Genomic DNA, 24,466 nt, shown 5'->3' with positions numbered 1-24,466 from the left:
GTGATCGCTCTTATCACTGTGGTCTCCGAGGAAAAACACATTCTTGTTAAGTGTAGATTAAAGGTGAGTAATGTACACTAGCACAGGTCTGTGTGCTGTGACTTCAGGCCTTTATATAATATCTCAGGACGTCATATCACACACACATCCTGTGAGATGACTGCGCTACGATGAATCCAAACAAAGCAACAGCTACTACACTTGTTTAAGGTCTCTGCCTTTCAAATCCTGCATATGAATCGTCGCGTGTAGGCAGAGGTTCACTTCTCGGCCGTGACACAGTGCTTGCACGGTGATCCATCTGTGTTCCAAGTCCCTTTCAATTTTCCTTCTTGTCTGAATAAATAGGAAACACACCAGTGAGACCGCCTGCTCGGCTTAAAAAAGGAAAAAGAAAACAGGCAGCCCTTTTCTTCAGAAATCATCAAAGCATGGGCTGTATTATTCAGCCCTGCCGAGTCTGCATGACAACACATCCCACAAACAAGAGCCCTTTTCAACACAGACGGCCACTACAGTGGGACACAGACATTACAGACCAGTGGTGAATGGAGCTCCCTCCAACCGGTGACATGTTTAAGGAGATGTGCATCGAAGACACCAGACCAGCATTTATTCAGTACCAAGGTCAGACACATGCTTGTCTGCTCAGTTTACAAGGCTGAGGCAGTTCTACTGGATTATCTGTTTAGACTCTGTCTGTTGTCTCCGAGCTTCTATGGATGCAACACTTATTGCCTCACTACGTGTTCTTCCTGACTGGTAATAGGATGATGCCACAGACAACTACTGGGGGAACAGACGGAGACACGGACAGACACAGACAGATACACTGACAGAGACACCTAGGTAGACAGAGACAGAGAGAGACAAAGACAGAGACAGACAGATACATGGACAGAGACACAGACAGAGGCACAGACACACAGAGACACAGACAGAGAGAGACACAGACACAGACAGACACACAGACAGACACACAGACAGACAGAGACACACACAGACAGAGACACAGACATAAACACAGACAGAGACATAAACACAGAGACACAGACAGAGACAGAGACACAGACAGCCAGACAGACAGAGACACAGACAGACACAGACAGACAGAGACAGAGACAGACAGAGACACAGACAGACAGACAGACAGAGACACACACAGACAGAGACACAGACATAAACACAGACAGAGACACAGACAGACAGACACAGACAGAGACACAGACAGAGACACAGACAGAGACACAGACAGACAGAGACACAGACAGACACAGACAGACACACAGACAGACAGAGACACACACAGACAGAGACACAGACATAAACACAGACAGAGACATAAACACAGAGACACAGACAGAGACAGAGACACAGACAGCCAGACAGACAGACAGACAGAGACACAGACAGAGACACAGACAGAGACACAGACAGACAGAGACACAGACAGACACAGACAGAGACACAGACAGACACAGACAGAGACACAGACAGACAGAGACACAGACAGAGACACAGACAGAGACACAGACAGACAGAGACACAGACAGACACAGACAGAGACACAGACAGACACAGGCAGAGACACAGACACTTCTTGATTACAGCGTGGCGTCAGCACCCCTGCGTTCTGCTGCCAGACCTCCATCTAATATCCCGGGTCCACCTCACGTTGCTCTGGCCTGGCCTCAACTCCAAATGGAAATTACACTTCTCTGTAATCCTGTCCGTCCGTCTGTAGCTTGCCTGTGTCTGTCTGTCTAACTTCAGACGCTGCTGTCCGCATTTCTGTTTCTATCTCTGTCAGTACTTGTCTGGCTGCTCGGGTATGAATGTTGTCTGCTATGTGGCTGTCTCCTGTTTGTTTGTCTTTGTGTGTCTGTCTGCAGATGTGTCAGCCTGGATACATAAACTCCGTCTGGCTGTCTGTCTGTGTCCCTGCCTCCCTGTCTGTCTGCTGGCATGTGTCTGTCTCCACTCCAGTCCTACAGAGGAACATCTGCAGGGGATCCAGCAGCAGCGTTGATACCGACGGCCTCTCTCCGGGCCTCCAGCAGACGGAACACACCGCTCCAGCAGACGGAACACACCGCTCCAGCAGACGGAACACACCGCTCCAGCAGACGGAACACACCGCTCCAGCAGACGGAACACACCGCTCCAGCCGCTCCAGCCGCTCCAGCCGCTCCTGTCTGCGCTGACAGGCGGACGGTTAACCCTGTGTGGTGAACCAAGACCCCCGGGGATCTCTCTGCTCAGAACCCCATTACTGCAACCGACCAGACCAAGTCCGACAGGACTGCAGCTCAATGCAAGAGTTGTTGCTCAAAAGACCTGAAATGAATCTCTGGTGTAAACTTTGTTGTTTATTTGACTTTACCTGCATGTCTCGGCCGGGTGATGGGGGGCAGAATGCTCAAAGGACCAAACTCAACCATAAAGGTTCGAACATCGATGAACAATCGATATTAACCATGCAGTCAAATAAAGAGATCATTCCCGGGGGGGTCTCTACAAAGTTTGTAGAGATGTTGTGGACGTCTGGTATAACAGGACACCCGATCCGGGCTGCTGGTACCGGCCGAGCGGCGGTCTGAACCGGGTCTGGTTCGTCTGCTGCTCGACACACAAACCGGATTAGCGGAGCCTCGATCGGACGGAAGGTCAGGAGGAGCTGCTGCTACTCACATATCTCCATTCCCTGTGGCTGGGAAGCGGTGCAGTTGCAGGAGCAGGTGACATTGGAGTTGCCGGGGCCGCCAGGGGCCGTTAGGTTTTGCATGGGGCTGGGCAGACCGGGACACCGCTCCGGGGAGAGAGCCGCCGCCACCGTCGGGGCCCCGCGACGAGAAAACAACAGAAAACTTCCAGGCAGCGGCAGCCGAGTTTGCCGCTACGCGTAACTCCGACAGTCTGGCTCTTTACTATCCACGGTGCTTCTCACGCCATGTTGGTCTCGGAGCAGCTCGGGGAGAGAATCCGGAGGACGCTGGGAGTCGAGCCATTACCCGTGACTAACGCATTGTGGAGTTGTTCCTGTTTCTTCCTTCGCCGCTGAGAGCAGCTGTCCTCCTCCTACCACAGCAGAGCAAACACAGCGGGCTTAAGCCCCGCCTGTTGGAAGACAGGCTGCCACTCCGACCAATCAGCAGCCGCCAGAGGCGGGACGTACGCGGGCAACGACGAGTGCTGCCTTCAGGATCGGCCAGAAAAAACCGTCTCGACCAACAATTTAAATGTAATGTACTCTTCGACCTCCACGTTACACCGAGCTGGGAAAGTCTGGATTTCTGTAACACAAGTCTGGCAGCATCCAGGCTGTCTGGGGATCTGGTAGTACGGCTCTAACTGCAAATTCAAAAACTTGTTTGGTTAAGATATCAGTCTCATTATCACACGTTTCGATAGTTTTGAATGATATATGCTGATTTAGATTATTGTATTTTTTTTTTTTGAGTCTCAGCAAATGACTCAATTTGAATACTAAAGGACTTTTGTTGGTGGTGGGCCTCCTGTTCTAGTCAAGTTTGGTGCGGGGCTGTCTGGTGTCAATAGTTAATATTCATGAACAGCCTTGCATATATTAGCTGCAGAATGCATAATTGTCTACCATGTACTTGACTATTCATAGATGTATGGTTTATACAGCTGAGAGGGCTGCACCTGTTTAGCTAAAGACCGTCTTCAAGCGTTCAAGCTCCACGTTACTGTTTCCCAGAGACAGGAAGTGAATGTTCCCTGACACACATTTTCACAGCTGTACATGGAGGACATGGAGGCAGCAATGGAGAAGGGATGGGACCGGGGTGATGCATTCGTGTGTGTGAATGTGTGTGTGTGTGTGTGTGTGTGTGTCTGGGTTAGAGGGAGTGGGGAGGGCAGGCACACATGGGTGGGATGGGATCTGGGGGGGTTTGACCTGACTCAGAAAGCTAGCAGACGGCCGGGTCGTGGTTGACAATGGCTATGGAAGAGCAGAGGCGGCGGGGGGGGGGTGGCCAGGCTGGGACTGGCTTGTCTGGTGCGTTATTTGGGAAGGGTGGGGGTGGGGGTGGGGGGCGCTTCGAGTTTCACTCCCTTTTTACGGCAGGACCCAGCCAATGGAGACGGCTCTTTGAAGGGGCTAACCTTGAGGTGACCCCTGCGCCAGTCTTGTGGTTCAGGGGCACATGTGCAGCAGAGCAGCATTTCCCCCACTTCCCCATCCACCCCGCCACTCCATTGAGAGCAGAGCTACCCTCCCACCCAACACTCACACAGAAACACACACTGCAGCTCAGCACTGTCTGCAGTCTATAAATAAACCAGGCTGTTCAAATTTGAGAGACGCTCTGAATGCCACTCTAGACCGGGTTTTCAGCTAAGAGGTCATTAAAGAGCTCCGACAACGCAGAATGGTTGGGTTTCTAGTTCACCCGTGTTCACGACAGACAACAAACCAGAGGCCTGCGTTGGTGCAGTCAGCCTATGGACAGAATCATACAACAGACATATTCTACCCATCCATGAGTGAAAATCTCGTCATATATACAGTACATATATAAACAAGCTAAAATTAAAATGCTAGCTTTGGGGAGGTTTACCATTTCCATTCTGAGAACACCAAAGGCAAAGGAACGGCCCCTCGGTGAAGAAACACACAAGTAAATGGAAAAGTCAAAGACCTCTAGCAGATGTTGTGCCACATCACTGGCCAAGTTCTACATCCAATCATGCAAAAACTATTTTTCCTTGACGGCTTCCAATGAATTCCACCCTCCTCCACGAATGAAGTGGTACTTCTGGAGGGCGAGAAAAAAATAGACGCGGGGTCCTGACGCAATTTACAAATGCCTGGCAGCTGTCACAATTTTATTGAAGCAACAAACTGAGACGCTCCTGTCTCGTCAGCTGAAGCTTCGATATCAATCAGGACACTGAGGGGAGTTGGTCTCTGCAATGATGTGAGGTCACCCTTACCTCCCAACACACACACACACACACACACACACACACACACACACACACACACACACACACACACACACACACGCAAGAACACACTCCAGACAAGCTCTCATCTACAGACAGACAAACACTGATTCTCACTCTTGCAGCCCACCCCAAGCCACTCACAAACACCCAGCCACCAAACAACACTCAGACACACACACACACACACACACACACACACACACACACACACACACACACACACTCAGTCTGTCTGAAGCATCAATTTAGTCCCCCGGGGAGCACGCAGGGTGACACCACTAACAGGCCAGACCAGACTAGACAGCCAGCAGACAGATAAATACTAGGCACGGCTGAATACCAAATGCACTCTAGTCTACCACCTCCCCTACCATCCCCCCGACTGCAGTCTGCACACACACACACACACAACACACACACACACACACTCACACACACACACACACACACACACAACATGCAAAGCCTCTCTGTGTCTCTCTTGGGAAACGTCTGTCTCATCATGTATTTGAGGAATACCAACTTTAGGTTGATAGGTTTATCACGCTTGGCACGTGTGTGTGTGTGTGTGTGTGTGTGTGTGTGTGTGTGTGTGTGTGTGTGTGTGTGTGTGTGTGTGTGTGTCTATTTTAGGAACTTTGCATGGGGCTTTCCTGCTTACACAGGGGTTTCATGCTTATTCAGGGGTTCACCGTGTGTTTTATCCTCTGACCACTCACTTGAAGTAACAGAAAACCTGCTGTGTGTGTGTTAAGATGAGGGTGTGTATCGAAGATAAAGTTTAAGTGAAAAAAATCCTGCATTTTCACAATAAGCAGCAAAGAGATTACATAAGAGGAAAGGTTTTCAGTAGACTGTTCAGGCGCGGATCCTGTTGGTAATGAGATCATGAAGGCATCAGGATGCGATCAGGCTGATACAGAGACAGTCAAGGCCTCAGAGAACGTTTGGCTCCATCCCTCCTCTCTCTAAGAAAGCCATCCAGAGCAACGTCTCCATCTGAGCTCTGAGGTGTGACAGACACTACGTCACAGCGCCATCTTGTGGCTCATGAGGGAAAAAGATGTGTTCAATGAATCGAGCCAAACATGGACTGGAAAAACTGCTCCAGTTCTCTGGTGTCTTCCTCTCCTCAGGTCTCTTCTCAGGAGCTGTATTACTTTCTGAAACCAAAGCCGTCTCCCAGGCATGGTTTTAGGCTTTGAATCAATTACAGCTCATCTTCATCAGAAACCACAAGGGAGCATGGAGGAGGACACAGTAAAAATGAAAGAGTGTATCTGCCTGCCTTTTTTTTATAATGATGTGTTTTGTTCAAGCCTAAAGTCTGAGTATTCCACATTCACACCGAGCATAGAGTTTGAATGATAGTGTTCAGTTTGAAAAGGACAGCACAGGCAAAAACAGCAAATAGAGCAGGTTTCTTATCCGAAATGAACATTTAAATGTTTAAAAGAACGTGGATACCTCTGTCCATGAAACACACTTAACTCTAAGCAGCTAAAGTCTACTATGGAAATATTAATCCTATATTTATGTCTAAAGTTTAGATAAAACATGTAACACTTGCTACAATGTGACAAATAGTAGAAAATCTGAAAAACAAGCAAAACCTCGTTGTACACAAAGAAGGAGGACTTCTCAGGAAACACTCCAGATATCATGATATTGAAAAGGAGGAGACATCGTCATCCATAACCTCTCCAGGAGCCACTAACAAGGGTTCACCAAGTGTGAAAAATAACTGGTGATCAGTCAGCAGAGTTACCCAGTCTTAGGCTAGAGTCTACAGAGTCTTGAATCATAAGTGAAGTGTTTGAAAGAGCAATTAGTACAAAGGGTTAATTAAACACTTTTTTTTTTTAGTTGCATTGTGGGAAATGCGGATCTTTGGCATTTTGGAGCATCACAAACAATACAGTGAAAGTCAGTACAGCTGGACCTCTGCTTCTACGTGGATTACCCTGAATCCATGCAGAACCAACACTAGACGCGTGGGGTAACCACTGGTCTAGTGTACCCCATGACGGGCTCAGGCGAGCCACTTAGCTTCATTATCTGGAGTCAAACCTGAATTTGGGCGTAGACTTAACAGCTGGACTGAACCAGCATCAAAAGAATGCTACTGGCACCTGATGAAAGAGCTTCTCCCTGATCAGTAGAACAGTAGAAACATTGACCGTTCATGAAAGGTAACCTTGGTGTCTCTCTCTCATCCTGTTTCTGCATATACTTATTTACTGCTGACCATCCCATGTGACACTACAAAAAGCATTGAGAAAGCTAGATGACCTGCTGAATCTGATTCTCCATAATGACGCAAGAACACAAGGATGAAAGTTCGGATGAACAAGGATGTAAAAATATTCACTGCTCTTAAATTCAGAGGGACCAAACACACAGTTTTTCCAGTGTGGTGTGGAAAGAACTAAACAAAGTAATGGAATAGCAACTTCCAGCTACCCCACGACGGTTCTGTTGATAGGGCCTCTGGTCACTGGTTTAGGTAAAGCCAAGCCACCGCAGTGTGACGTTAGACCACTGGTCTACATCATACACATAAAGTCACAGGGAAACATCCAGTAAAACAGTTGGTCTCAAATATCTGTAACGCCTGTTTCTCAGAAATCAATAAGAGCGTTCCTCCAGCCGGTGCAGCTGCTACCACGGGACGACGATGAAAGAACTCGCACATGACAATGATTCATTCTGACTCCAGCATTACATTTTCAGTCAGACTAATAACTCCAAACACCACGTGACTTTCTGTGGAGTGAGTATTACTGAATGCCATTGCAAATGTCAGAACAAAAGATGGATATGACTCAGCCTCAATACTCAGGCTGAATGGGATTCGTGAATTCGCCGCAATGCATCTCACCAGCTGACGAAGCTGAAGAGTCGGAGAGAAGAGAGGAGGGAGGGAAGAGAGAGATGGGGGAGAAAATGAGTGTTTGCTCAGGCATCAGCTGTAGCCTGGCGTCTTCAGCGGAGTGCTAAGTGACAGAAAGGCCACTCCAGACAGTCAGATTGCAGAGGGGAGACTTGCATTCAATAAAAGCGTCTGGAACGCCACGTCATATTTGCTGCTTCCTGCCCTTGTCTAGCAGCAGCGCCGTGTCATATCCTGTCCACACAGGTGCACCAGCTGTCTGGTTTTCCACCCCTCATTTCCACACACACACACCTCACTTCCACCCCTCTCATTTCCCAAACCACCCCTCCCTACCTCTCTCACTGCCGCAGGCACCACTGCAATGACACCACAGCACTCACTGAAAAGTTACGTGTGAGACAGACGGAGGGGAAAAAGAGAATGAGACGGGAGGATGGACAGAGTTTGAGCGTCTACACTGGGCTTTGGATGAGAGAAGGACAGAATGAACACGATAGATGGAGACTGAAACCGAGCTGGAGGATACTTTACTGGGTGAATTAACAAATGATGAGGGAGGAGGAGTGGAGAAGAGGAGAGGAGAGGAGAGGAGAGGAGAGGAGAGGAGAGGAGAGGAGAGAAGAGAAGAGAAGAGAAGAGAAGAGAAGAGAAGAGAAGAGAAGAGAAGAGAAGAGAAGAGAAGAGGAGGATGAAGGATCCAGAGAGCAGACAGAGAGAACGAGTAGATAATCAGCAGGTATTGAGCTCTGCTCACCCCTGCGGTAGGGCCCTGCTGAGCATTGTAATGGGCTGTCTGTCCAGCTGGGACGATGAGCTCATGTCTGGCTTTAATGCCAATCTCCTGAACTGGCACACGGCTCTGCAGGGACGGCGCAGACGCAGCGCCGCAGCCCCGCCGCCACCGGGGGAAGGACGGGCCTCGGGTGAGAGGGGGACGCAACGCAGGGACACCGAGAAGAAAAGAGACGGAGACGGCGAGGGTGTGTGTGTGTGTGTGTGTGTGTGTGTGTGTGTGTGTGTGTGTGTGTGTGTGTGTGTGTGTGTCTCACCAGCCATAACACTGATAAGAGCCCCAAACCAGACGGCAATAATCACACAGCCAGCGAGATAGACAGAGGCCATAAAAGTGTGTGTGTGTGTGTGTGTGTGTGTGTGTGTGTGTTTTATGTTGTCATAAACATCAGTGATTACAGACCGTGGCCGTTGTCTTTCCAGCCTCCTGCTGTAAGAGTTCTTACATATAGTTCACACACACACACACACACACACACACACACACACACACACACACACACACACACACACACACACACACACACACACACACACACACACACACACACACACACACACACACACACACACACACACACACACACACTATTACTCCTATTACTCTGGCTACATCAGCGTACATTTATTTGCACAATTATGAGAGCAAACACACACACACACACACACACACACACACACACACACACACACACACACACACACACACACACACACACACACACACACACACACACACACAGAGTACTGATCTAACACACAGCAGATATGAAAAATGAGGAAAAAACACACGTTTCAGTTCAGTTTGTTGTTCAGACACTGACTCGTACACACAGGTGTGTAAACCATGACAACACTGCACAAGTGTGTTGAATTCCATTCGCATCCACTTCAACGATGCAAACAAGACAAGGGGGAAGGAAATGAGAAGCTGGATGTCTCGTTGAGCTGTTATGAAGTCATCCTGGGGCGTGTTGAAGGAATGGGTTCATCAGAATCGGTCAGTTCAGGTCAGACATACCTGAGGAAACCCTGACCTAAACTCTTTACAGTTTGCCTACCGGGAAAAGTTGGCGTGGAAGACGCCATCCTCCACATGCTACACCCAGCCCACTAGCATCTGGACAGGGAAAGCTGCACTGTGAGGATCCTTTTTCTGGGTTTTTCAAGTGCCTTTAACACCATCCAGCCCTGTATCCTACAGGAAAAACTCCTAAAAATGCGAGTGGACCCCGACCTGGTTGATTGGATCCAAGACTACCTCACCGACAGACCACAGTTCGTCAGGCTAAAGGACGCCACGTCTGATACTGTGGTCAGCTGCATCGGTGCTCCACAGGGGACTGTCTTGTCCCCAATCCTCTTCTCCCTGTACACGGTGGACTTCTGCTACAACTCAGAACTGTGTCACATCCAAAAGTACGCAGATGACACAGCTATCATGGGATGTATCAGGAACAATGAGGAGGAAGAGTATAGATGCCTGGTGAAGGACTTTGTTGACTGGTGTCACAGCAACAGCCTGCAGCTCAACACCTCCAGAACTAAAGAGCTGGTCATTGACTTCAGGAGGGACAGACCCCAACCTAGACCAGTTCTGATAGGAACGGAGGAGGTGGAGGTTGTGCAGACCTATAAATATCTTGGGCTGTGGCTGGACAACAAGCTGGACTGGACCAGCAACACGAGGCAGCTGGACCAGAAAGCACAGAGCAGGATCTACTTTCTGAGGAGGCTGAGGGCATTCAACGTCTGCAGGAAGCTCCTGTGGATGTTCTACCAGTCTGTGGTCACCAGCGTCCTGTCGTACGCTGTGGTGTGGTGGGGAGGGAGCGTGACTAAGGCGGATCTCTCCAGGATGGAGAAGCTGATCAGGTGGGCCAGCTCAGTGGTCGGGATGGCAACAGTGACAGAGAACCTTGGACAAACTGCTGGACATCATGGACAATGTCAGCCACCCTCTGCACACTGTTACCAACAACCAGAGGAGCCTGAGAAGCCTGACCAGCCAGAGGCTGAACCCCCCCAACATGCAGGACCAACAGGCTGAAGAACTCCTTCATTCCCGAGCCATTAAACTGCTCAACTCCTCTCTGGGGAGATGAAGAAGAAAGTCCACAGGAGAGCTGAGGGATGACACAGACAATGCACCAAAAACAATACAACCACTATAGACATTCACTATACCCATACTTAACCAGGCCTGTTTATTTTTTTATTTCTATGCCTATTTATAATTTTCTATTTATATATTCTTGATGGGTTATTTATTACTCTTTCTATGTGCTGGTGTTTTCTGTGCGCTTTTTCTGTGTTTAGTGTTCTCACTGTGCTGTGTGCGACGGAGAAATTAATTTCCCTGATGGAACCTCCTTAAGGGATACATAAAGTTATACTCTACTCTACTCTAGAGGTTCTACTATATTGTAGTGGTTCTACTTAGTACCAATATTCCTGGTGTCCAGAGGATGAACCCAGCTCTAGTTAGTGATTACTGGACCAAACTCTAGTGACGCTATAAGAAGACACTACTTAAAAGTATATACTACACTATTGTCACTAAAGTGCTCACAAGATCTGGCTAAAAGGCAACCAGATTTCAACATCTTGACCTGAACTCAATGCTGAAGCAACATGACCATCAGAAATGTGATGAAGATTCATCCCTACACAGGAATCTTTTTTTGAGATGGATACTGAGCTTGGTCAATAATTTTAATTCACATTAGTTGGTTCACTTTATTGTAAATTATATATTCATCTTGAATGTGTGTGCAGGCTCTGAAGTAAGGGGATTCTCAATAAACCAAAAACACAAATGTATAGTAGGAATCCAGACATGGTACAAGGTGAGATGGAGCTTTAAAGATTTATTTATATTTTGTCATGTTCGTCATCTTCTGTCTTCACTCTGTTACACTTTAGAACTTACATCAGAACATGCCACTGCCTTTATGCAACGAAACCTAAAATACACTTAACATGAATGGCAGTGGATGCAGAGAAGGCTTCTGATAAAAAGGAATGGTCCTACTTGTTTAAGGCATTAGAAATATACCTGTTTATCTTATAAATATGATCAGAACGTCGTACAGGGCTCCGAAAGCACATGTGTACACAACTGGAACCCAATCAAAACTCTTGTGAAAAAGACTCAGAGAAGTTTGCATAATTTCAGATACCAAAAGAATACCTTGGAAATTAAATTAGTCACACTAAGACCCAGTCATATAAAGATTGATTTCTTTCACTTGTGAAAGAATTTTAAAAAAACTGTTAGCAAAGAGGTGAGACCTGAAGGTAAACTTGATAGGAAGAATAAATCTCTTTCAAATGATGTGGCAACCAAAATTCTTATTTAAATTCAAAAGTATTTAACGCCTCCAAAAACATTTTTTAAAGAGGTCAACTCAATAACTTCTTCGTTTTTCTGGTCAAATAAAGCAAGTAGACTGAAGTGAAAACTTTTGTATTATCTAAGAACAGAGGAAAGTCTCAATCTTCCTACCCTATAGGTACATCAGGTAGCAGCCTGGTCCTTTATATAAAGCGCATGAGAAATAGAGCAAACGAGGACCCATGGATAGGCATAGAAAACAATTACAGGGAAAACGCAGAAAAGCAAAAGAATCGGACGTGCTTGTGTCCAGATTCCCTGTAATTAAATTAGTCGAAACACCACTTAATCTAAAGTTATTTCGGTGTTTCGTAAAGATTAATGTTGCATTGACTGAAAGGTTAACTTTGTATTTTTGAAGGATGACTTGTTTGTCGGGTGGAACAAACAATGTCCAAATTCTCCCACTGCTATTCAGAGAATTTTTGATTCACCAGTTATCATATGTAACATATGCCCTTGTAGTTTGTTTATCATTCCCATGTTGGACAAATAATCCTGAGCAGCCGTTTCATACATCATCTCCGACATACATTTGAGGATGTCGAAACACAAGGTACCAACTGTGAGGGGAGCAGATCTGGAACAGATGGATCGACGAGTCGCCGCCATCCAGACACTCCAGCGCCCCCCCCCCCCCTCTGCCTGGCCACCCCACACCAAATGATATAGCTCCCATATTGAGGAGCATAATAAAAACATTACATTAGGTGAGGGATGCTGTGCTGGGAGGGGGGGGCGCTGACAGATGGATGGTAGTGGGAACATGTTGCGACACCCCAGACCTGCTACCATCCTGGCACGACTACACGACACGCGTGTTAGCACAACCAGCGAGCTAGAGCTGCACCAACACAGCTGCTCCAGCGGACCCCTGACTGCACTGCTTGGGTCTGACATACTACCACACCACGTAGCGCTGTTGGCCCCCAGATTGACTCCATCCCATCGTCAAACAACAGCCAGGCTTGTGCCAGCCCGGCTAGCGTTCCTCCCAGTCGGCCTTGCTGCCTTCCTATAGCGAGACCAGGAAGCTAACAGCTTGTACCAGGCAGCAAGTGTCCCATCTCCCAGCTTGCTTTGCTACCACAGCCCCCCCCCCCCTTTCCTTTTACAGTAGGAGTAAGCAGGACTACAGGGAGTCGACAGATCGCCCCACAACAGCTTGGAACTGCAGCGTTCACTGCTGAGGTGCTAAAACCTAAAGCAAGGCTACGCAGCAACGCAACAGTCGGCAGTGGAATCATTGGTGTTAGAGAAACGTCTGACAGAGGGAAATTATCAGGAGAAATGCTCATTATGTGATCCATATCGCCATATGTGAGGAGGACTGACAGATGCTGGCATGCCAGGGCACAACCTGAAGACTATATTAGACGTGATTCACAGCAGATATACAAAAATACACTGAATATTTGATGAGTTTCTTGTTTTCTTTTCTTTTTTGCCTCCAGTGATGATTGGGCACGAAAGAGAATTAAACATCGCCTAAAACGTTATTCTATGTTCTGTAAGCAAGAACATGTTGCTCTTGAGGGGACTGCCCATTTACTGTGTGAAACATACTGTCAAAACACCCACACACACTCTCTATGTTAGGATATATGCAGGCAGTCTTCAGGCGTGTCATGCAGCCATGTCCAGTGCACGTCTCAACACCCAACATGTGTGTGTCCAATATTAGCCAGGCCATTATAAATTTATAACAATCCTGTCTCCTATACATTGAACTCATTATCAGGTACAGGTCAAAGGAGACACACAATTCCTTGTGAATGTTTCGTGGGACGGAATGAAAAAAAGTGGCCACATATTTTAACTGGCTTGATGATGTCAGACATACACCATCTCAGAGCAGCTAAAGGAGGATTAGCATTGTGTGAGTTGATGTTTGGACACTCGTACTTTGTGCAGCAGCTACAGTAAGTGGGATTTTAGTTGAAAACAACGAGTGGGTTATCCATGCTGTTTCAATCAGCAAGAAAACTTGCATATACTTTAGCAGATTTCTTGGCACTGGAGGACGATATACTCTATGTGGGCAGACACGCATGAGGACAGGTCCACCCCAAGTCATGTTCATTCGTAAATAGTGTTAACTTGTTACTAGCAGTAAACTGTGAAATCAGTGCCAATCACGTCTTTGTCTCCAGGCCACATGTATTGCATGGATGCAGCCTTTAAATAATAGAAAGCTCTGGTTGACTTGTGGGTTGTTCATTAGTATGCAAAAACTACTGAACAGATGTCTGCATATCTCGGTGAAAGGACGGGGCATTGGGTTTTGGTGGCGACCTTGATAAAGGAGCAGATGCAGCCTTTTTATAAATAACGTGAGACCTTAAGATGGATAGATGTGGCTTTTTTTCTTTTCTTTTTTTAACATTTTTATTTAGTAATAAAAATTACTGAGCTGATTTCAAGCAAAAATCTATGGAGGGATGGCCAAGCAAATCAAACAGTTGTAGTTATTGAAAATTGGGTTTTTGGTGTTATTTCTTTTTCCTTTTCACGTCCTGTCTACTGCTGTGAGTGTGATTGTTATTATTCAGAACAAGAATTGTCACCCGTATCCAGTCCCAACAGGTTTGTCTTGTTGTGTGGATGTTATTCTCATCATTCATCCCAGCCCTTTGTCCTCGTGGTTTCTTCATGCTCTGCTGTGGTTTTTGTCATTTTTCTTATTGATAGACTTTGTTTCTGACATTCTCCTGTGGACGTTTATTACCTGAATGTGCTGATATGTTTGGTTGTTAAACCTTTGAGCACATCCCTGTGTCTCTGGTCTCTGTCTGCATTGGAACCTCAAACTTTGTTGACACTTAAGAACTTGAAAATGAAATTTAAAAAAAAAAAAATAGTGAAACTTGAAACCTGAAGGTGGGAAAGAGGATGGCTTCATTAGCTGCTTGGAAAATAGTGAATGGCAGAATTGGATGATAGTGAAAGCACATAGAAAACGGAAGATTGAATGGCATGTAGATCATGTAAGACATATGGAATGTTTTACTGTGTGTGTGTGTGTGTGTGTGTGTGTGTGTGTGTGTGTGTGTGTGTGTGTGTGTGTGTGTGTGTGTGTGTGTGTGTGTGTGTGTGTGTGTGTGTGTGTGTGTGTGTGTGTGTGTGTGTGTGATTGCCTGTTGTCTGCCCAGTGACACCCAGTGAGAGGGTGGGAGAGCGGTCCATGCAATTCCATTTTCTATGTGCTTTCACTATCACCCAATTCTGCCAATCACTATTTTCCAAGCAGCTAATGAAGCGCTTCTCTTTACCACCTTCAGGTGTCAAGTTTCACTTAGTTTCACTATCTGGTTTTTTTATTTATTTATTTCATTTTCAAGTTCAAAGACGCGTTAAATGAAACTCCAAATTGATTTAAAAAAAACAACCCCAAAAAACAAGGAATAACCGAAACAAAGTTGAATTCACTCTGTCATGCTGAACTGAACTAATTAAATTTTGTAAATTCTGAAGAGGCATTTAAGCAAGAAGTCAAGGTTATTGATAAGACGTTAGTACACAAAATGGTTCAGGACACATAGTGACTATTTCTGAATACACCATCGGTTCTGAGAGTTTGTTCGCAAGCAAAATTGTTCCTGAGTCGTTATTTATTAAACTCCAATCTATAATCTCGGTTTGAGGTCATTTAAATGTCCTACTCTACTACTACTACTCTAAATACTAAAGTACTATTCTCTAAGACTGACCAGAAAGAATAACAAGACATAAAAACAACAGATAATAATAAAATACTGTGGTTCTGTAATGTAACTTACCTTTAGACTCCAACCCCCCGGGCCGTGACCCGGTACCAGTCTGTGGGTCAGTCGGTACCGGGTCACACAGAAAGAATCCAGACTTCAATCAGAATTCAATCCATTATTTCTGTTTTATTTCTCATCTGATTGTGACCAATGTTTTGTTTTAAAATGAGTGGATTCCCTCCCCCACATCTGTTTACGACTCCCTCACTGACGGTGGGTGTTCCAGGTGTGTGTGACTGACTGGGTCTGGCGACTGCAGCTAGCCTCTGCTGCCACAGTATGGATGTGTGCAAATAAATGGAACGCTCCAGGAACCAGTCGAACCAGAGCAGTATTACGTTAATTCAGTCTATTCACCATTTAACTCCGACAGCGCTGTGTATCTATCAACGGTATTTTCCGCAATAAAAGGCGCACCTAAAAGTCTTTAATTTCTCAAAAACTGACAATGCACCCTATAATCCAGTGCGCCTTATATATGAAAAAAGTTTTAAAATAGGTCATTCATTGAAGGTACGTTTTATAACCCAGTGCGCCTAATAGTACGGAAAATACTGTACATTTTTTTGTCTTTTCCTTCTTGCGTTTCTTTCTGTTAGCATCCAGCCATCAGTTGTTGCAAAGGTCAAACAGAAATTCACAGCTTAACTATTTTGTCTGCAATTTGTGGATCCATGATGAAAAGTATCGACTTGGATTTTAGAGATTTAAAAGTGTGGTTTGTGCGTGAGAAGGGACACGACGGTGTGATGGGTGTTGACGTGAAGGAATGAATCATTTATAGCAAATGGTCAGAATGAGCAGCTATGGGGGCTCCGGAAGTTGTTGCACATTAATAGACACAAATAGTAGACTGTCAGGGGCAGAAACCCTGACGGGGTCCCGTTGGCGACCCCGTCCAACAGACAGATTTTGCGGGACAAGAAAAAGCAGGATGGCTCCACCGGTCTGCGGTTCCTGAACGACTAAAAGGTTCCTGAGTGGCTGAAACACTCCTGTTCTCAAAGTGGGCAATCTCTAAAAACCTCTAGAGCTCTCCTCCATCAGTTGGTGGACAGCGTTTGTCCAAGCAGACCCACCCATCAGTGGGAAAACTCCAGTGTGGCTGAGGCACCCCCGAAAAACCTTCTCAGTAATTAATCATGACAGGATTGTTTTGGAGTCTTCTGAGAATTTTTCCCCTTCTCTCTCCGTTGCTTTCCATCATCATCTCCTTCGCTCATTTATCTCTCTGTCTCTTTCTCTGCCCCCCAGCGGGAAAGCTCTGCCCAGTCCCAGTCCGAGAGCAGCTCCTTGTCCTTCCCCAGCACAATGAAAGTAACCATCAAGACACATACCCACTCATTAACAAATAAACTCATGCTGCTAAAGTGAAAAGCAAACAGGCTGACACACACACACACACACACACACACACACACACACACACACACACACACACACACACACACACACACACACACACACACACACACACACACACACACTCCTTCACACAGAGGCTCCAAACATGAGCACTGAGTGGCCACATTAATTACATGAGCAGTGGGGGTTTCCCTCCCCACCATGTCCACTGTGGGCCTTAAGACATTTAATAAACCTGTCATCACCAGGACTCCCTGCCTTAAACTACAGCTAATGAGACACACACACACACACACACACACACACACACACACACACACACACACACACACACACACACACACACACACACACACACACACACACACACACACACACACACACACACACACACACACACACACACACACACACACACACAGGTCATAGGGCCTCCCACTCGCTGCTGAACTGGAAGTTAGTTTAATAGAACAATGTCAGAAAATGTCAGGTCATCCAACGTGGATTATAATCCCAAACAGATGAGGACAGATAGACGCTGCAGACAGGAAGTAGTTCTTTCATCATACCTCTTCTTCTTCTCCTTTGGGCTTTTCCCTTCAGGGGTCTCCACAGCCAATCAGTGTCCTCCATCTAACCCTGTCTTCTGCATCCTCTTCTCTCACACCAACTACCTTCATGTCCTCTTTCACTACATCCATAAACCTCCTCTTTGGTCTTCCTCTAGGCCTCCTGCCTGGCAGTTCAGAACTCAGCATCCTACTACCAATATATTCACTATCTCTCCTCTGGACATGTCCAAACCATCTCAGTCTGGCCTCTCTGACTTTATCTCCAGAACCTCTAACATGTGCTGTCCCTCTGATGTACTCATTCCTGATCCTATCCTTCCTGGTCACTCCCAGAGAGAACCTCAGCATCTTCATCTCTGCTACCTCCAGCTCTGTCTCCTGTCTTTTCCTCAGTGACACTGTCTCTAGACCAAACAACATCGCTGGTCTCACCACCGTTTTGTACTCCTAGTTCTTTCACCTTCACCTGGTACCACCTTCCACAACCCACTTCCAGGTTCTGCTCTACAGGAGCACCATCCATAGAAGTTCTTATGAATGAAAAGGCTCCACTTCCCTTTTTGTTCCAGTCTAAATATTTATTGGGTCCATTTAGACTGGGATCGTCTGTCCTTGGGTCCCTTTTTGGAAAACCATTTCCAAAAGTGGTGATCCTTGTAGCCTCGACTGCAAAGCCGAACAAAACACACAACCTGGCTCCTTTTTCAGCCTTAAACCATGATGGAACCAAAGGCACAAAAGCAGCTCAACATGGAGGGGGGGGGGACCTGGACTCCCCAACAGGAACCAGTCACTGCTTTGACTGGAGCTGCAGATGTTTTCACGTTGGGTGATAAGTGACGTCTCATACACACGTGTGTGCGTGTGCAGAGAGCTGCAGTGAGCCATGTCAGCCGTGTGTGACGCCTCACCTGTTCCTTTGTGTGTGTGGGACCCCCACCCCCACCCGTGGGACCCCCCCCCCCCCAGCAAGTCTGTACCTGAGTGGGAATGAGTGTGTGGGCAGCTGCTGTTTGTGAATGCTAAAGCAAGGGGATGAGCTGTGTGTGTGTGTGTGTGTGTGTGTGTGTGTGTGTGTGCGTGCGTGTGTGTGTGTGCGTGCGTGCGTGTGTGTGTTTTTTCCCAGACAAGGTTTTAGAGTGATGATAGGATTAGATTAGGCTGACAGTAGCAACAGGCCAGAGTGTGTTTGAATCCTCAGCTCTGGCAATCTGGGGATTAAGGTACAACAGAGATACACACACACACACACACACACACACACACACACACACACACACACACACACACAAGCAGGAACATGCAAACACCCCCGCCCCCCATTTTTAGAGAACATGCACACACACACACACAAGCAACCAATAAGATGAATTTGGTATTTCTGTCTGGTTTCTAACTAAATCCCTTAACTACCACCTCATACCTCACACAGTCCCAAACACACACACACACACACACACACACACACACACACACACACACACACACACACACACACACACACACACACACACACACACACACACACACACTCCAATTATGGGTCCTGAGGCCCACCCAGAGGTAACAGCCACGGCACCAAACAGTCAGCCTGTCTCCTAAAATTGTTTTCTCTTCAATCAACCTGTGGGGCCAGTTTGTCATGCAAATGTGGCCCTGGCCTGGCTGCTTTTGTTGCTTTGACAGATTAGCCAGTGTGCGTGTGTGTGTGTGTGTGTGTGTGTGTGTGTGTGTGTGTGTGTGTGTGTGTGTGTGTGTGTATGTGTGTAGGTAAGCATGACATCTGTGGAGCTTTTCCACATTTTCTCTTCCAGTAATCCACAACGTGTGTGTGTTGAGAGAAAAAAATCTTCAGCATCTCTGTTTTAATTGGTTTCTATCCATTTCTAATCTGTGATGTCATTCTCAGTCTGCTGCTCAATCCTTCTTCTGTAAATCAGCCTGTAATCCAGCCTAAGCGTCCATCATCATTCATTCCAGTGAAAACACCATTTCTAATCTGAGCACCAATGCTGTGTGTCGCCAAACCCAGACAAGTTATTCTACTGTCTGGCTACACATGACAAGAATCCATCTGCTGGCAGGTGTGAACAGGCCATCAGCTGACGCGTGACGACTCCGCTTCTGGATCACTCATTCTGTTCAACGGACTGAAGTCTGTTTCACTTGTCACTCATTTAACAGTTAATCTATGAATTGTTCCCCGTATCGGTGTTAATCACTGCGTCACCTGTCCATTCACATCACCTGTGAACAAAAAGTGTTTTTAGAATGCCCCCCCCCTCCACCTGCTTCCATTTGAAGAACCAGGTTAGCTGCATGAGAATTAATGAGAGCCTTTTAGCATCCAGAAGTCAGATAAATAACAATAAAGGCACATCTGGATCCCAAATTAGGATGTAACCATAACATAAAGAGAGCAAAAGGTCATCTGAAGTGTTTAAGGTGTTTCTGGGGATCGCAAACCACATCTTTCCAGAACTGTTTAATCTCTGGGGACGACAGCAATGCACGAGGCTCCTCCTGAGGCTCCCCCCCGTTATTCAGGGGAATACTGAAGGGTTTTTTCCTCTTTAAATAAAGACATGACACATCACCAACATTAGCTCAGGCTAAAGGACGACAAGCAGCCCACAAACTGAGATAATTCATTCTATTGATCCTTTTTATTCTCATTTCACTGCTTTGACTTCGGTTTCTTCTCCGTCTTCACCACGCTCCTCTTCTGCTACTTGGTCATCTGTCTGTTCCTCTTTGTGGGGGTGTTCCGGTGCCGACGGAGTCACTGGGGTCCCAGTCGCCCAAACACATCAGGTAATGAATCTTTTCCCCCTCTGGAGCCAAGTGACAGACAGGTTCTTTATCCGCCCCACTCAGTGGGGGCAAGACTGAGTGGGATGGAGATCGTTTGGTGCCGGTCCAGGTTAATACGGTGAGACCACCATAAAGACACTTCATCAACTTGTAATGTAGGCAAGTAAATACAGCTGCATAAAAAAAATCAGCCCGCAAACACAAGCAAAGGTATCCTGGGGGGGTCAACCGAAAGCAGCGTCCAAAGCTACATCACTACATTTTCATGAAATTACATTTAACGCCGAAAACAAGAAGCATAAACTTCTTAAAAATAATATATTCCTATCAGCATAAATGGGGAGGGGGGGCTTTTAATTTAGATAATGACGTGGGGTCTGAAAGATGACCACAATGATTGCTGAGCGTCATCTGTGGGAAAAAAACACGACTGAACGATTAGAAGTTTACAAAATAGTTCCAAACCATAAAACTGGGAGGCGAGTGAAGAGCAGGACCAGCGTTAAAGACGCCCCCCACCCATGTAATAAGGCAGACATTACATTTCTCCAATGTCTCTCTGACATGGTGATGCGCTTTTCACAGAACATAAAGTATAATTACCTCATCAAACTCCTTAAAATGGCACATGCTTCTTCTTAATTATACATTCCAGGATTCATGAATAGAGGGTACGCTGCCCCCCCCCAGGAATCAGGTCTATATGTGTCTGATAACTCCAATTTATCAAGAGCAAAAGCAAGTTTGTTGTTTTTTTTGGAGCATTTGTTGGAACTCAGAATGTGGTCGTGAGCGCCATGAGGTCAGAGCGTTCGCTGGCCTTCTAGATTTGCACGACGAATCACTTTCCCCATTTCAGACGTGCTGTTTTTTACACGTCTGTCCTGCTCACGTTTTAGTCCTGAGTTACTGAGACCAGAAAACCTCACCCCCCCACACCCAGGAGATGGGGTGGACCGACTGGAACCTCATCCGCCTGAACCATCTGAGGATGAGAGCTGCGTTTCTTCTCCTTGTTCCGCTCATGTCTCTTCACTCCCCCCCCCCCATCCGGATCCCTCCCCCATCATTTCCTGTGCTCATTTTCTACACGTTTCTCTCCTCCGTTTAACCATCCGTTGACATCATCTCTTGCTTTTTATTTTCCTTCCACTCCTTCCTACCCATCCAGCTCCCTTTGAGCTGCATCTCTGTTGGCAAAGTTAGCGGTGATTACTCATCCTGGATAGCAGATCCTCTGCCTCGCTGCCCTTCCTGTCTGCTTCATCCAGTGTGTGTGTGTGTGTGTGTGTGTGTGTGTGTGTGTGTGTGTGTGTGTGTGTGTGTGTGTGTGTGTGCACGGCCACGCGTGTGCATATGCATGTCTCACAGATTGCTATGAGGGCAGTACGTCACGCCTTCGAGTGTGAAATGAGTGATGAATAAATGAGTGTATAATTCAATCTCCTACCGGTCAATATGCAGAGACTCCACGTTTAAAAGCCTCTGAACTCAACACCTCCATCGAGGGGGGGGTGATTGTGATTGGTGACTGTCTGTCTGTTTATCTGATTGTTTTACATTAAAAACTAATGGATGGACTGACATTAAATTTCCATCCGAGCATTTCATCATCATTCGGTGATGATCCGGATCCGGATCCAGGATTCCTTTACAATGTGGGACAGGACAGTTCTGGTCTTGCTCGTCCTCAGGAGAACCCTCCTCTTCGTCATATGCTTTTTGTATGACCACTCTAACAGTATTTGTGTGCCTATAGCCGTGCTTTTCAATATGTGTGTGGCCACATTTAAAAAGTGCTTGACTTTTAACAATCCATGTCTGTGCTTTCCTCCACCTAAAAACAAGGGACTAGAGAGGTGCTTAGCTGGTGAAAAATAAAAAGGAAAACCGCCGGAATATGTACCGGATCAGACAGGCTGAGTGGGAGGAACAATGACCTAGTTTCCAAAACACACTCTGCAACTCCATCTGCACCACGAGTGCACTGGAGAACAAATCACACAATGCACCGCTTCCATCAGCCGCTGTCTTTCTGTTTGTGTCTGCGTTTTCCTCCTCTTCACTCTCTCACTCTCATCCTTTCATCCGTCGTCTACCGTTCCCTGTCCATTCTTTCACTTCTCATGCATCTCTTTCCTACTTCCGTGTTAGAAGGCACTGAGTGTGTGTGTGTGTGTGTGTGTGTGTGTGTGTGTGTGTGTGTGTGTGTGTGTGTGTGTGTGTGTGCTGAGTCTGAGTAGCTGTGTCATGCTGCTCTGCTGGGAGGTGTCTGACTGAACAGGACAACTCACGGCTTTCAAGATTAGTTCATTCTTTACGCACACACACACACACACACACACACACACACACACACACACACACACACACACACACACACACACACACACACACACACACACACGTGTTTAACCCACGTCACACACACCTCTCATCTTCTTCAGGTCGTTCGTTTACACTGAGTGAAACAACGCACTGGAACGCCTCTCCAGGGTGTGTGTTTCAATCCCAGCATGCATTCCCAGACGACGTGTTGTCACTTGACTACCTCCTTCTCCAGGTTACCTGCTACTTCTAGATGCTAATTTTCTGGAGCTAAAATGTAATAAAATAGCTGAGAACAAGATAAAGCGGTTCCTGTGGTGAGATCAAGATTCATCCATATCTTAAATTGTATTTCAGAAATCATTGACTCTATTTCTGGCCTGCATGCCTCATTGTTCACACAAAAATAAAGTAGCATGAACTCAGAGCTTCCTGTCAGCAGAGCTCTGCAGAGAATTCTGGGTAACAGTGAGGAAAGACGATGCGCTTCTCTCTGATCTCGTCCGTGTGGAGGTCGTGAGTCTTCCTCAGATGGGAGTGACCTCATTTCTCTGTCTAGACGTCACCCGGGTGACTCCTGGTGCATCATGGGGCCTCTGGAGACAACGTCCAACGACCTGAGGGGGGTTATTCCATGTGGGTTACGCCTAATGTTTAACGGAATGAGTGGGAAATGATGGAATTTTAAGTGTAGTACTTCAAATGCCCCTGACGTAATATACAAGCATCACATGCTTTACAGCAGTGGTCCCCAACCCCCGGGTCATGGACCGGTACCGGGTCACTCAGAGAGAATCCAGGACTTACATTATTTCTGTTTTATTTCTGCTCTGATTTTGAAGAAGGTTTTGTTCTGGAAAACGAGTGGATTCTCTCCTCCACGTCTGTCTATGAGTCCCTCTTGACGCTTGTGGAGATGCTTGGCTCGGTCACATGACTACCTTCTTGAAGGGGGCCACTCTGGCGGCTAACGCAGAATACATTACAGCTAAAATGAAACTACCAAGCTAGAAAAATGAACAAAAAACAAATGTTGGTGTGACGTTACGAGGACGCTGCTAATAAAGTTGATACAAATTGGATTTACGTTTTTGTTTTGTTCTTTAACTTAGTTTTTATTCAACATTTAAACCAAAGACAAGGAGATGTACACATAAATACTACAAATTGAAAAAGCAGTTAACATAATGTTATACATTTTTTTTAAATTCAATTCAAAAATTGGATTCACGTTTATTATGGAAAAAAACAAACCAACAGGTAAAATATCCTGCAGTGAGACCTTACATTAACAATCTCCGTCCATCCTCCACCAAACACCTTCTCCTGGGACCTCCACAGTCTGGTCAGGAGAAATGCATGCTGGGAGTTTATTGTAGAATGGGCACTCCTGCAGCCTAAATGCCACAGTTTTACTAAGTAGTGGGGTGAGCTGACCCTGCGACACTCCCCTCATTGACCTACCGTGGCGTCTGCTTCCACCACATGTCCTTAAAATGTCAGAGCCATCACGCCGCGAGCGGGCTGCGCCCGACACGCTCGTCTTCTCACACCGCTA

At 46.5% G+C, this 24,466-nt stretch overlaps 1 protein-coding gene across 4 annotated transcripts in view; it reads right to left on the bottom strand.

Moving 5' to 3' along the window:
• Positions 1-24,466, bottom strand: part of LOC137601085 (low-density lipoprotein receptor class A domain-containing protein 4-like) — a 185,368-nt gene that overhangs the window by 34,151 nt on the left and 126,751 nt on the right. The window contains exon 1 of one of the 4 annotated variants that reach the window (XM_068323089.1): positions 2,692-3,290. The exons of the other annotated variants lie outside the window; for them this stretch is intronic. Coding sequence (XP_068179190.1) covers positions 2,692-2,785 — 94 coding nt within the window. The 5' untranslated portion in view covers positions 2,786-3,290. Of the gene's footprint in view, positions 1-2,691; positions 3,291-24,466 lie in introns of those variants that run through there. 4 annotated transcript variants of the gene reach the window in all.

Source organism: Antennarius striatus, chromosome 9 (genome assembly GCF_040054535.1).
Source record: "Antennarius striatus isolate MH-2024 chromosome 9, ASM4005453v1, whole genome shotgun sequence".
In the NCBI taxonomy this organism is placed as follows: Eukaryota; Metazoa; Chordata; class Actinopteri; order Lophiiformes; family Antennariidae; genus Antennarius; species Antennarius striatus.
This window is presented reverse-complemented; position numbering and strand designations above follow the sequence as displayed.